Here is a 13,855-nt window from a genome sequence, read left to right as displayed (position 1 = left end):
AGGTAAAACAGAATTTTAAATGGAGTTAACCATTTTTTTAAAACAAAATCCATTTTCATAAGGATTTTATTATAAATTTTAATACTAAAGTCTCCTTAACTGCTAGTGTTTGCTAAGTATCCACCATTTTACTAGCTTTTTTATAAAGCAAGGAAAGAACAGCTTGCTGTGAGAAATCACATTACACTAAAATAAAGAATATGTAATAATAATTTAAAATATTGATATATTCTTTTTATAGCTAAACACTTTATTTACTGTGATTATTATTGTAGGAGTCTTGTGCATTTTAAAACCCTATAGTGGAAAAGTAAATATGTATAAAGTAATGCTAAAAGCATTTATTAACAGTTACAGGGGTTACTGATGTTAAAATTTTGTACTTCATTTTAATTAATCACACCACAAGAGATTTTGCATGTTTAAGAGACAAAATAAAAAACATATTTCATCTAAAAGTAAAACTGTCACATAAAACATTCCATCTTACATAAGTGACCACAATTTTTTTGGAGGAAAACACATTACAGTACAATTAGAATTACAGTAAAATTTAAAAGTCATGTTACCCACCTACGTGTCACATATACATGTGTACGGTACAACCATTTTTTTTGTTAGCTGTGATACGTGGAGAATCCCAGCTGTTTGGGATAAACACCACTGTACAACTGGATAACCTACTAGAACCCACAATAAAACACTTCAGATCAGATCAGAGCAAATATGGAGCTTTTATTTTTATGGTTTCCATAGATAAATGAAGCTCACAAATGTTTATGTTGACATTGCATTATTACTATGGAGTGTAATATTATCTGATCAAAAAGCATTTATAAACCCAGAAGGGTTTTAATTCACATACTGTATGACTACAAATTACACTTTTGTCCAAACACATTAGTGTATGATTGTGGGCTTTTACAGGCAAAAATTGATAAATACACTGCAAATAAGCTAAAGGGTAAAAACAAACCCATAAAATGTATCATGTACAAAATGTATCAAACTCAAAATGACCATTTTGAAAAAGGAAAAATAAAGCTCCACTTGCGTTCTGGTTATTGCTTTTTTTATCACGTGACTAAAAAAAGAGTTAAATATAAAACAAATAAAGTAATAAAATATGCACACACTCAGGTGCAGCAGTTTATGGAAGCCTATCACCACTAGGGCTCAAATCTCAGCTATCGGCAGGCTAGGTGTTCACATTAAGATGCTTGGGCTGTCAAAGAAGGGTGTTTGCCGAAACACTGTGATGGACTGACACCCTGTCCAGGATATTCCTGTCTAGAGTCAAGCGTTTCCCAGCAGACCCGGATCTGCCTAAACCCTAACCAAAATAAAGCAGTTTATGGAAATTAAATTAAAAACAAAACCAGTAAAGCCCACAGAGAGTTAGACTTGAAAGTTGTGTTTAAAAAAAAAAACTCTTCATAAGTCCCACCTCTTTCACTTTGCACTGATTATGCTCCCACCTCTATACTGCTTAATAAAGTAAATAAAGACAATGCTTACAACACTTGTCACCAACATGACAAGCTAAATACAGTGGGGCCAAAAAGTATTTAGTCAGCCACTGATTGTGCAAGTTCTCCTACTTAGAAAGATGAGAGAGGTCTGTAATTTTCATCATAGGTACACTTCAACTATGAGAGACAAAATGAGAAAAAAAAATCCAGGAAATCACATTGTAGGATTTTTAAAGAATTTATTTGTAAATTATGGTGAAAAATAAGTATTTGGTCAATAACAAAAGTTCAACTCAATACTTTGTAACATAACCTTTGTTGGCAATGACAGAGGCCAAACGTTTCCTGTAAGTCTTCACCAGGTTTGCACACACTGTAGCTGGTATTTTGGCCCATTCCTCCATGCAGATCTCCTCTAGAGCAGTGATGTTTTGGGGCTGTCGCTGGGCAACACGGACTCCACAAATTTTCTATGGGGTTGAGGTCTGGAGACTGGCTAGGCCACTCCAGGGCCTTGAAATGCTTTTTACGGAGCCACTCCTTCGTTGCCCGAGCGGTGTGTTTGGGATCATTGTCATGCTGGAAGACCCAGCCACGTTCCATCTTCAATGCTCTCACTGATGGAAGGAGGTTTTGGCTTAAAATCTCACGATACATGGCCCCGTTCATTCTTCCCTTAACACGGATCAGTCGCCCTGTCCCCTTTGCAGAAAAACAGCCCCAAAGCATGATGTTTCCACCACCATGCTTCACAGTAGGTATGGTGTTCTTGGGTTTTTCTTCTTCCTCCAAACACGACGAGTTGAGTTTTTACCAAAAAGTTCCATTTTGGTTTCATCTGACCACATGATATTCTCCCAATCCTCTTCTGGATCATCCATATGCTCTCTGGCAAACATCAGACGGGCCTGGACATGTACTGGCTTAAGCAGGGGGACACGCCTGGCACTGCAGGATTTGAGTCCCTCTCGGCGTAGTGTGCATACTGATGGTAGCCTTTGTTACTTTGGTCCCAGCTCTCTGCAGGTCATTCATCAGGTCCCTCCGTGTAGTTCTGGGATTTTTGCTCACCGTTCTCATGATCATTTTGACCCCACGGGATGAGATCTTGACCCCAAGGGAGATTATCAATGGTCTTGTATGTCTTCCATTTTCTTACAATTGCTCCCACAGTTGATTTATTCACACCAACCTGCTTGCCTATTGTAGATTCACTCTTCCCAGCCTGGTGCAAGTCTACAATTTTCTTCCTGGTGTCCTTCGACAGCTCTTTGGTCTTGGCCATGGTTGAGTTTGGAGTCTGACTGTTTGAGGCTGTGGACAGGTGTCTTTTATACAGATAACGAGGTCAAACAGGTGCCATTAATACAGGTAACGAGTGGAGGACAGAAGAGCTTCTTAAAGAATAAGTTACAGGTCTGTGAGAGCCAGAAATCTTGCTTGTTTGTTATTGACCAAATACTTATTTTCCACCATAATTTACGAATAAATTCTTTAAAAATCCTACAATGTGATTTCCTGGATTTTTTTTCTCATTTTGTCTCTCATAGTTAAAGTGTACCTATGATGAAATATACAGACCTCTCTCATCTTTCTAAGTAGGAGAACCTGCACAATCAGTGGCTGACTAAATACTTTTTGACCCCACTGTAACTACCAATTTTATTTCTTTTGTATCAGTCATTTGTTTGAATTTATCTGAACATTTGTGTCCACATTTTAGACAGGCTCTGTTCTTTTTTTTTTTAAGCAGTGGAGTTTTGCGTGTTGAAGCAAAGACGACTGTTGTGCAGCTTATTGAATATCTTTATTTTAAACTGTTGTTTCTGCTGTTTTAGGTCATCCTGCAAGTCTTTTAAATTAAACACTAAATGGCTTTGTTCCTACCTCTTTATTATTATCGTAAATTAATGTTTGGAGCACATTAGAAATTTAGAAAGCTTTTTCACTCTAGTTGCTACTAAAGCTCCTTTGCTATCACCTATTACCTACAGTACAATACAGTACACATCTAAATGTAACCATACTGTAACTAATGTGCGATTATGCTTCTCCTATAGCACAACACAGTATCCTTGTGCTGTTAGAAAACACTGTGATGCTATGTGCCAGATAAGGAAAATTCCTTTGACCCTGGGAAGCTCAGGTAAATCTACACCCCCTCTTATTCTTTGGGGAGATCACTCAGGAGCATTTGCATGACGGGATGCTGACGCCTTCAATCAAATGAATGACTACAGACACTTGGCTACAGGTCTGGTGGTGGATACGTGATCAAGCAATGACATTAAAGGACACACATTTTTTTCTCCAGTTGGGTTCAACACAGAGAGAAAACGGAAAGCATGAGGTGCAGAACTTGAGAAAATATATCCATAAACAGAACAGAGATTCTAAATGAAGAATTTAGTGCCTTGTGTTGAAGTCTGAAAGGACCCTCTTTTGTTATTATTATTATAGTTTATTATTATTATATAAAAGCCCTGCACATATGTACAGTAAAGCAGTCATGTGTGATGATACTAGACAAAAAAACAGCAGAGCCAAATTTTTCTGTGCAGTAAATTTAAACTGTATAATCAGATTAACTGTGTTAATGTATGAGCCAGCATTTGAATTACATATACTAAAGCAAAACAATGAAAGAAACTACTGCTCTCACACCTTAAAGTTGTGTTTATACTTGTCAGCTTTGAGTCAGTTCGAATGAACCCTGGTGAGACTGCTCTGTTAATGTTACAGTAAGTGTGAACACTTCCTTTTGAACTTTGGTACATGCCAAATACGTGGAATGACAGCACATGAGCAAGGGGGGCCCCGATCCATTTCTAAACAAATTCTGGTGCGTTTAAGTGTACACAATACAAACCAAAGGCATCTAAATGAACCACAGTAAATGATGTCACAAGATGCGACACTAAACATGCAGCAGGAGAACAGAGTACCTTCTTTTATGTGCAGCAGAGGAATTTCAGTAAAATAACCACCAGGTATACACAACCCAGATATGTGCATTGAGCCCAGCGTGGTGTATTTTTCTGACTGTAACTGAACATATTAATGGTTCGCTGAACTCATAAAGTAGGAAATAAAGTGTATTGTCACAGAGTTACGAGGAACAGAACTGTACTTTAATGTTTGTTTCAAAGCACAACACAGAAAACAGAAAGAGAGTGTTGGCCCAAATACACTTTTCCATCGATTGTGGAAACCCCAAAGAGACAAAATGAATTCAATATGCAAGCACACACATTGACCATTCTTTTTTTTTTTTTCCTTTTTCTCCCCCTTTAGCGCATCCAATTGTTCAATTTGCATTGTGCTTCCTCTCTGTCTATGCCGAACCCTGCCCTGACCGAGGAGATCGAAGCTAACCCATATCCCCTCCGAAACATGAGCAGCAGCCAGATGCATTTTTGCCACCCACACATTGATGAGTTTGGCGCCACCTAGCGTTGCATGCGGAGGGCACTCTTCCTCATCTCTTGTGCAGGCGCCTCTATTCAGCCGGCAGAGGTCGTAATCGCATTCTGACAGAGAGAGACCCACATCCGGTTCTTTGTCCCACCCCCCCAACTGAGCAACCGGCCAATCGTTGCCCATACAGCCACTCAGCTTCGAACCGGTAGAGCAGAGCTGGATTCGATACCACGTACTCAGAATCCAGCCCTGGTTGCAGCGTGTCTTTTTACCGCTGCGCCACCAGAGCGGCCCACATTGACCATTCTTAATGTACTGCATTACAGAAAAGTCTGCTGCACAACGTCTGGTTCACAAAATATGCCTAAATCTGGACTAAAATGTATCAACGTATCATTTTCTTGGTTGGTCCAGGGACCAAGGGAATCAAACTATAAAGTATAAACACAACCTTAAGTCAAAAATAAAGATAGTTTGCAAAAGGCCTGTGCTTCTGGAATAAATATCAGCTGACAGATAAAGTAAAAGTCTATTTTAGTAAGAAATGGACAAGGTTTTAAAGGAAAAAAAGACACTGTACAACAATTCCAAAACATCTGTGAAGCAAGGTGGAAGCATCATGCAATAATAAAGGTCATATTCAAAATATATTAGGAGAACGTCAGGGCTGGCAACTGAAGCACAAGTTAAAAAGTGTAACAAAACACTAGTGGTGGGCTAGTATATTAGAACACTGCATCTCTCAAGCACCCCCCACCCCACTGTGTTTATTATTACAGATGTCCTTGAGTAACATTAATATGCCTCAAACAGAATTCTTGTCATCTCATTACAGCCCAATGTTTAGGTTTCCACATGCACTAACCCTGAACAGGCTGCAAGATCTAATAGATTGGTTAAAAAAATTACTTTTCTTCTAATCTCAGCTCTGTCAGTCGGGCACCCCATAGTTGGCACAAATGGCAGTGTCTGCAGCAGACAAAATTGGCCACTAGTCTGCTGGGTGGTAAAAGACCGGACTAGAAAGGTGATGGGGTCTTCAAAACTGTGTAAGAACCCTGGTTAGCAGCCCAAGGGACCTGTACAGAAATGGAGGAGCACGGAGATTGAACGCGCACGCGCGAGAGAGAGAGAGCGAGAGAGAGAGAGCGAGAGAGAGAGAGAGAGAGAGAGAGAGAGAGAGAGTCAGGCAAAAATATCCTCCTCGGCCATGATTGGGGTCCCCAGCAGCTGAAGACTAACTGACTGGCTAAAATTGGAAGAAAAAGGGAAAAATGTGCATTTAAATCTAAATGCATGTAACAATTATATTAAATACTGTACATGTGGATATGTGTTTTGACAAAAAAAATTGGCCTCACGGTCCCATAGAAAGATGCGACTTAACTACTTATTTGATTACAGTAGCTAATGCCATTGGAAGTACCTTTGAGATACTCGCTGCATCTACTTTCAATTAGCATATTCAGTTTTCAAAAAAGGCTATTGACTTGGAATAAAATATGGATGATAATGATTAACTGGTTAACCAATAACCAACAAAGATGTCATGGTTCACTCAATGATGTACGTTCAAACAGTCATTTGAATTTATTTTTCAACAGCTGACACCTGATTTGAGACCTCACCCACCCACAGTGTGCCATGAGCCAGCAATGTGTATAACACTGCATTTCTAATCGAAACAAGAAAAAACTTTATGCAAGAAAAATTTGAATCATGAATGCTGGAACTATTACACACTTATCATCTTGTAATATATATACTTTAAGGTTGACAAGAAGCTTTAAAATACTGACCACATCTATATTCTTTGATTATATAGTTAGCCCTTGTAATTAACTGTTTACTACTCACTCTATTTAAAACCTACATTCTGAATGCCGAACTGTTTCCGTTCACGGTCAGTGATTCAATGATTGACTACGTCTCAATGGCCGAGGCATCCTGCTCGATGTTTCGCAACGCATTTCGACAAAGCTGGACCCACTGCATTGCTGACCAGGATAAAGCAGTGGTAAAAACATATACATTTTAACATTTATTGAAATTATAATAATTCTAAAATGGAAAAAAATAAACAAATCGTGCCTTTATGTAAGGATCCTTCATTTAATATCGGTGCCTGTGGTGTGAGGAGTGTTTCACTGTCGACCATGAAATTTTATCAGTTAAAAGAAATGTATAGAATTTTTATTCCAATTAGAAATACTTAGAAATAGGGCAGGCAACCCCATATTAATAGGATATTTCTGTTGGCTGCACCACAATGTCTGCTCCCAGCGTGCTACCCTGTACCTAGTCTGTCATGTAAACAATAGTATATTATCTTTAAGACAATGAGCCACACACCATAGGTCACAACCATTCTAGTTTGTCTCCTGCATTCTCTTTCGTTATTTATTCATTCATTAATTTATTTATGTTTGGTTACATTCATAAAGGACAGATATTGATACAACACACAAGATGAGTTCAAGTTCCATCACCATCAGAGACACTTTTAAATCTCCAATTTACTGTAAGAGGAAACTGAAGCTCCCGGGGAAAACCCATGCAGACACTGGGAGAACATACAAACTACACAGATCGCTCCACCTGTAAATCAAACCCAGGACCTTCTTACAGTGAGAAGAAAGTGCTACCCCCATTCTCACTTGCAGTTATGTAATCTCACTATGTATGTGTAACTGTGTGATGTCTGTAAACACAAAGGACTTGTAAACACGATGTGTGACTTACATAGCAACTACTTACATTATGTAATAAAGTTTAATAATAAAAAAAATTACACTGATCAGCCATAACATTAAAACCACCTCCTTGTTTCTACACTCACTCTCCATTTTATCAGCTCCACTTACCATATAGAAGCACTTTGAAGTTCTACAATTAATGACTGTAGTCCATCTGTTTCTCTACATACATTTTTAGCCTGCTTTCACCCTGTTCTTCAACGGTCAGGACCCCCACAGGTATTATTTGGGTGGTGGATCATTCTCAGCACTGCAGTGACAATGACATGGTGGTGACATGTTAGTGTTTGTTGTACTGGTATGAGTGGATCAGACACAGCAGCGCTGATGGAGTTTTTAAATACCATGTCCACTCACTGTCCACTCTATTATTCACTCCTACTGTCCACTCTATTATTCACTCCTACCTAGTTGGTCCACCTTGTAGATGTACAGTCAGAGACGATCGCTCATCTATTGCTGCTGTTTGAGTTGGTCATCTTCTAGACCTTCATCAGTGGTCACAGAACGCTGCCCTGTGCTGTGGCTGGATATATTTTTGATTGGTGGACTATTCTCAGTCCAGCAGTGACAGTGAGGTGTTTAAAAACTCCATCAGTGCTGCTGTGTCTGATCCACTCATACCAGCACAACACACACTAACACACCACAACCATGTCAGTGTCACTGCAGTGCTGAGAATGATCCACCACCCAAATAATACCTACTCTGTAGTGGTCCTGGGAGAGTCCTGACCATTGAAGAACAGGCTGAAAGGGGGCTAACAAAGCATGCAGAGAAACAGATGGACTACAGTCAATAATTGTAGAACTACAAAGTGCTTCTATGTGGTAAGTGGAGCTGATAAAATGGACAGTGAGTGTAGAAACAAGGAGGTGGTTTTAATATTATAGCTGATCTGTGTATCTATTCATCTACTGAAGGGCTACTTAACTAGTTGTAAAAAGCATTATCTAGCACTGGACATTGGACTGGTGCTTACCAGCTATACAAATAGAAAAACTGTAATTTTGTATTAGGCCAGTCTGGTTTGATTTCCTGGTGGTCCTACACTGTTCTGCATATGAAACTTCATTATAAAATATATATAACCACCCCCCAAAAATAAGGACGCATAACTCTTTAAAAGTTTCTGCAGAGGTAGATTTTGCTTTAAATTGTGTCAATGAAATAATACAGCAACAAAGAAAATGACTGATGTAGTAATAGCAGATAGGGACGTTAATGATCAACCAGTTAACCTTTAACCCACAAATAAGTCATTGTCTGGTTAATGCTGTCAGATACATTTTTCCATTTAAATTTCATCTGATAGCATCATAAACGACAGAACTATTACACATTAAAATTACAAACAGAGAAGATATCTTGTGCCAGCACTGACTCTGACTGCATGGTAGCTTATGCACATGTGAAACTGCATGTAATTTTATTTGTTTAGAAAAATGATATGAATATTTTGCACCGTGGTCCAGTTTAAATTCTTCTTATCATCTGATAATAACTACACTAATGATGCCAGGAAAAACTTTAATATACCAATTGCAACTATACTGTTTATGATAAGCATTTTAAGTTAGCTTTTGTATTGAACTGTTCAACGCTTGCTTTACATTTTGAATGGTTCTGAGTAATTCTTACCGTTTTACATTCCAGACGATCATTATGTTTTTTATTATTAAATAAAGACTGGTTTACATGAAATCCATTCAAGTTTTATACTATGGAACAATATAAGCTTGTCAATTATCAGTCAACCATTGACTAATAATGGACGGTTATCTGTTAATAAAAATGGACAAAAATCTGCATCTCTAGTAGCAGGATATTTTGTTGACACTGCCATGTCACAATTATTTAACCCCCACAATATATTGACGATCTTAATCTACTGCTCGTCTTCATGTCCTAAAGACGGGTTGCAACATGACTGAACCTTTGGAAACTCAATAATGACCCTTCATCAGCTTCGTGTTATATAAGCAGCCAGAGAGGTATGTTCAAGGTGTGTTACAACCGTGGTGAGTTGGACTTAAGAGGATGACCTGATGAAGGCTAGGACAAATGTTTCAAAAGCAACCAAAAGAACAACAATTAACAATCAAGAACTTCATGGTTTGACTCTCTGACACACGCCACTCTTAACAATGAAGCACTGAAAAGGTTGACTGGAATTTAAATAGGCCTGCAGAATTCTGGTTGTCCCAGATTAAAACTGGAACTGTCTGACCATATGAAATCAGTTGTTTGTCTGGCACAAGAACCATGAGGCTTATTACCAGTTGAAAACTATACATCACAAAAAAGTTTGGAATTTGTATACAATGTCATTGTATGGGCCAGTGATAGCTCAGTGGTTAAGGTACTGGACTAGTAAACAGAAGGTTGCCGGTTCAAGCCCCGCCACCACAAAAAAAAAAAGTTGCCACTGTTGGGTCCCTAAACAAGACCCTTAACCCTCAATTGCTCATTGTGTTCCGCTCACTGTGTAAGTCGCTTTGGATAAAAGCGTCTGCTAAATGCTGAAAATGTAAATGTCATTGCTAGATGCCAAACTAAAACATGAGTAGAGCAAGCCAAACATGAAGAACACATAAACCGATGAGGCATAACATTACGACCACCTCCTTGTTTCTACACTCACTCTCCATTTTATTAGCTCCACTTACCATATAGAAGCACTTTGTAGTTCTACAATTACAGACTGTAGTCCATCTGTTTCTCTACATACATTTTTAGCCTGCTTTCACCCTGTTCTTCAATGGTCAGGACCCCCACAGGACCACTACAGAGTAGGTATTATTTGGGTGGTGGAACATGGTGGTTGTGTGTTAGTGTGTGTTGTGCTGGTATGAGTGGATAAGACACAGCAATGCTGATGAAGTTTTTAACAACTCATTGTCACTGCTGGACTGAGAATAGTCCACCAAACAAAAACATCCAGCCAATAGCGCCCCGTGGGCAGCATCCTGTGACCACTGATGAAGGTCTAGAAGATGACCAACTCAAACAGCAGCAATAGATGAGCGATCGTCTTTGACTTTACATCTACAAGGTGGACCAACTAGGTAGAAGTGTCTAATAGAGTGGACAGTGTGTGGACACGGTATTTAAAAATGTGTCTGCTGTGTCTGATCCACTCATACCAACACAACACACACTAACACGCCACCACCATGTCATTGTCACTGCAGTGTTGAGAATCATCCACCACCTAAATTACAGTGTGTGCAGAAACCAGGAGGTGGTTTTAATGTTATGGCTGATCAGTGTATACTGCTCTAACTCAAAAAGCATGGCATCGATTGTCACTAAACTTCAAAGGCTTATACCATAAAAGGTTCAAAGGCTATGACAAAAAATATTGTGTGTAACCGCAATGCAAGACGATGCTACGCAAACAAAGATACTCAGATTGACATGAAATTTGGCATAGTGCTTCTGTGTCATATTCTCCCTCAAGTTGTATGCTCTTGGTATCATTTCCAAAAATACATGGCCACTATGACCAAACACAGTGCAGGAAGTATTTGACCGCCAAAGAATTGGCAGATCACCACGAAACTTAAAATGCATCTCCAACTATGGACCGTTTAATAGCCTTCGAAACATGAAAGACATCAGCCACTGGGGGCACTACACTAAAACACCTAAATATCTTAAATTGTTGATTGTATACTCATGCAGTTACACTCTACCAATGTATCCCTGTGAGCTTGATCCCTGTGAGATTGAGTTTCATCTAAAACTGATGAATACACCATGTTGGTTAAAAATTATTAATATATTTTTTTAACTGAGTGTAGCTACAGTATGTTAAACAACCCATCCAGGCAGAGCTTATAAATTGTTTTGGGTAATAACTCAACCCTACTTTGTTCAACTGGGACCAAATTTGAGACTTATGTACAAAATATTACTATAAGACAGTATCCCAAATTTGGACTGTATTTGGTCTCACTGAGCTCATTTGTACCTGAACCCCCGACATATTTGCTTTAACTTCTCTCCACTTAATGTCACAGTTATACACCATTCAGCCATACCATTTAAACCACCTCCTTGTTTCTACACTCACTGTCCATTTTATCAGCTCCACTGACCATATAGAAGCACTTTGTATGTCTACAATTACAGACTGTAGTCCAGCTTTTTCTCTACATACCTTTCTAGCCTGCTTTCACCCTGTTCTTCAATGGTCAGGACCCCCACAGGACCCCCACAAAGCAGGTATTATTTAGGTGGTGGATGATTCTCAGCACTGCAGTGACAATGACATAGTGTGTGTTGTGCTGGTATGAGTGGATCAGACACATCAGCTTTTAAATACTGTGTCCACTCACTGTTCACTCTATTAGACACTCATACCTAGTTGGTCCACCTTGTAGATGTAAAGTCAGAGACGATCGCTCATCTATTGCTGCTGTTTGAGATGGTCATCTTCTAGACCTTCATCAGTGGTCACAGGACGCTGCCCGTGGGTGTGTTGGCTGGATATTTTTGGTTGGTGGACTATTCTCAGTCCAGCAGTGACAGTGAGGTGTTTAAAAACTCTATCAGCTGCTGTATCTGATCCACTCATACCAGCACAACACACACTAACACACCACCACCATGTCATTGTAACTGCAGTGCTGAGAATAATCCACCACCCAAATAATACCTACTCTGTAGTGGTCCTGGGAGAGTCCTGACCATTGAAGAACTACATGAAAGGGGGCTAACAAAGCATGCAGAGAAACAGATGGACTAGTCAGTAATTATAGAACTACAAAGTGCTTCTATATGGTAAGTGGAGCTGATAAAATGGACAGTGAGTGTAGAAACAAGGAGGTGGTCATAATGTTAAGCTTGATCGGTGTAAACGTAGAGTATGAAAATGTGATAAGCTAACAAGAGCCTGCAAGCATGAGATGAAAGGACAAATACACTGGTCAGTTAGCCTTAACTATATGTCATTTTATTTGCAGGTCGTGTGCGTTATGTACTATTATATGTTTTGGTATTAAACTAAAACAAGCAGTGCATTGATAGGTTGAAAACCTCTGCCCCGAAGGCCATAACTGAGGATTTAGCTTAGCACAATTATTAAACCAGCATTGCGATTAAGCCCGATTGGAACATGTAGCTGAACTTAAAACCGTACGGTAATCGATACATAATGCATAACAGTTATGTCAGCCATTGAGCACCCCAAAATATTTTTATAAATGGCACGTATGTCACATAAAGGTATGACTCACGGCAGCTATCGTCTCTCTTTGACTCCTCAAGTTTTATACAGGCAGATATTAAATAATGAAGAGAATTCTAGAACGACTGGTATCTCGAAGACTCTAAGATGCACTAAAATCAAGCCCTGTATTGAAGCTCTGCATTTAGCAGTCTGGCAAGCTGCAAGGAGCAATGCCGTAATAGCATAAAAGCTAAAACAACCGATTACTCACCTCATATTTTCAATGTCCCTTCCGCCGCTTTTCAGTATACAAATAGGAATAGCGATCAAGGCTAGTAACATCATATAAGCGATGTAAAAACATTTTTTAAAATAGAACACAAACGTGGTGCTGGTCCAAAACAGGACCGGCACAACGAGCAGCGGTAGCATCCAGAGAACCTCCATACCGCCTCCTCTCCAACTCAGTTACTCTCACACACTGTCAGCACTAAAGAAACCGTAAGCGACGCCTACACTGGACTCCACTCCCCAAAAGCAAACACCAATCCAAGCAGAAGAGAAAACCGCGAGGTGTGTAAAAAAAACTGAAATTATCAAGTCAAAATCCTGTTGGTTAAAACGTGCTGAACTCGGAGCCTCCTATCGTACGACGAACACGGCAAATCCAGAATTGGGGGAGCACGCGGACCCTTCTCGTGCATTTCCGGGTTCTCGTTGTTTATGTTTAACGTCATCTTCCTCTCTGTTCTACAAGCAGCACATACGCAAAATAATACTGAATTTATAATATGCAAGAACTAAAATTAACTTTTAGATCTCAGCTGTAGAACTGAGAGGTTCGAAGTTTCCAAAACAATCTGGAAATGCTTTAATCGTCGCGATCGATCCAGCAGTTTATGTTGCTGCTTGGTGTCTGGTTCTTTTTTTTTTTTTTTTTCATCAACTTTATCCTGTTTTTTTTTTCCTTTAAAATAATTTGAATATGTGGTTCTAAAAAAGCTGTTAACTATACATATAAATGTTGTAAC

At 39.2% G+C, this 13,855-nt stretch overlaps 1 protein-coding gene across 2 annotated transcripts in view; it reads right to left on the bottom strand.

Annotated features, from left to right (window-relative positions):
• agpat2 (1-acylglycerol-3-phosphate O-acyltransferase 2 (lysophosphatidic acid acyltransferase, beta)) overlaps nt 1-13,457 on the bottom strand; it is a 38,187-nt gene extending 24,730 nt beyond the window's left edge. For both annotated transcript variants that reach the window (XM_063011923.1, XM_063011920.1), the window contains exon 1: nt 13,096-13,457. In XM_063011923.1, coding sequence (XP_062867993.1) covers nt 13,096-13,271 — 176 coding nt within the window. In that variant the 5' untranslated portion in view covers nt 13,272-13,457. The remainder of the gene's footprint in view (nt 1-13,095) is intronic.
• Nucleotides 13,458-13,855: the final 398 nt, after the last annotated feature.

This window comes from Trichomycterus rosablanca, chromosome 16 (genome assembly GCF_030014385.1).
Source record: "Trichomycterus rosablanca isolate fTriRos1 chromosome 16, fTriRos1.hap1, whole genome shotgun sequence".
Classification (NCBI taxonomy): Eukaryota; Metazoa; Chordata; class Actinopteri; order Siluriformes; family Trichomycteridae; genus Trichomycterus; species Trichomycterus rosablanca.
Note: the sequence above shows the minus strand (reverse complement) of the source record. Positions and strands in the feature narration are given on the sequence as shown.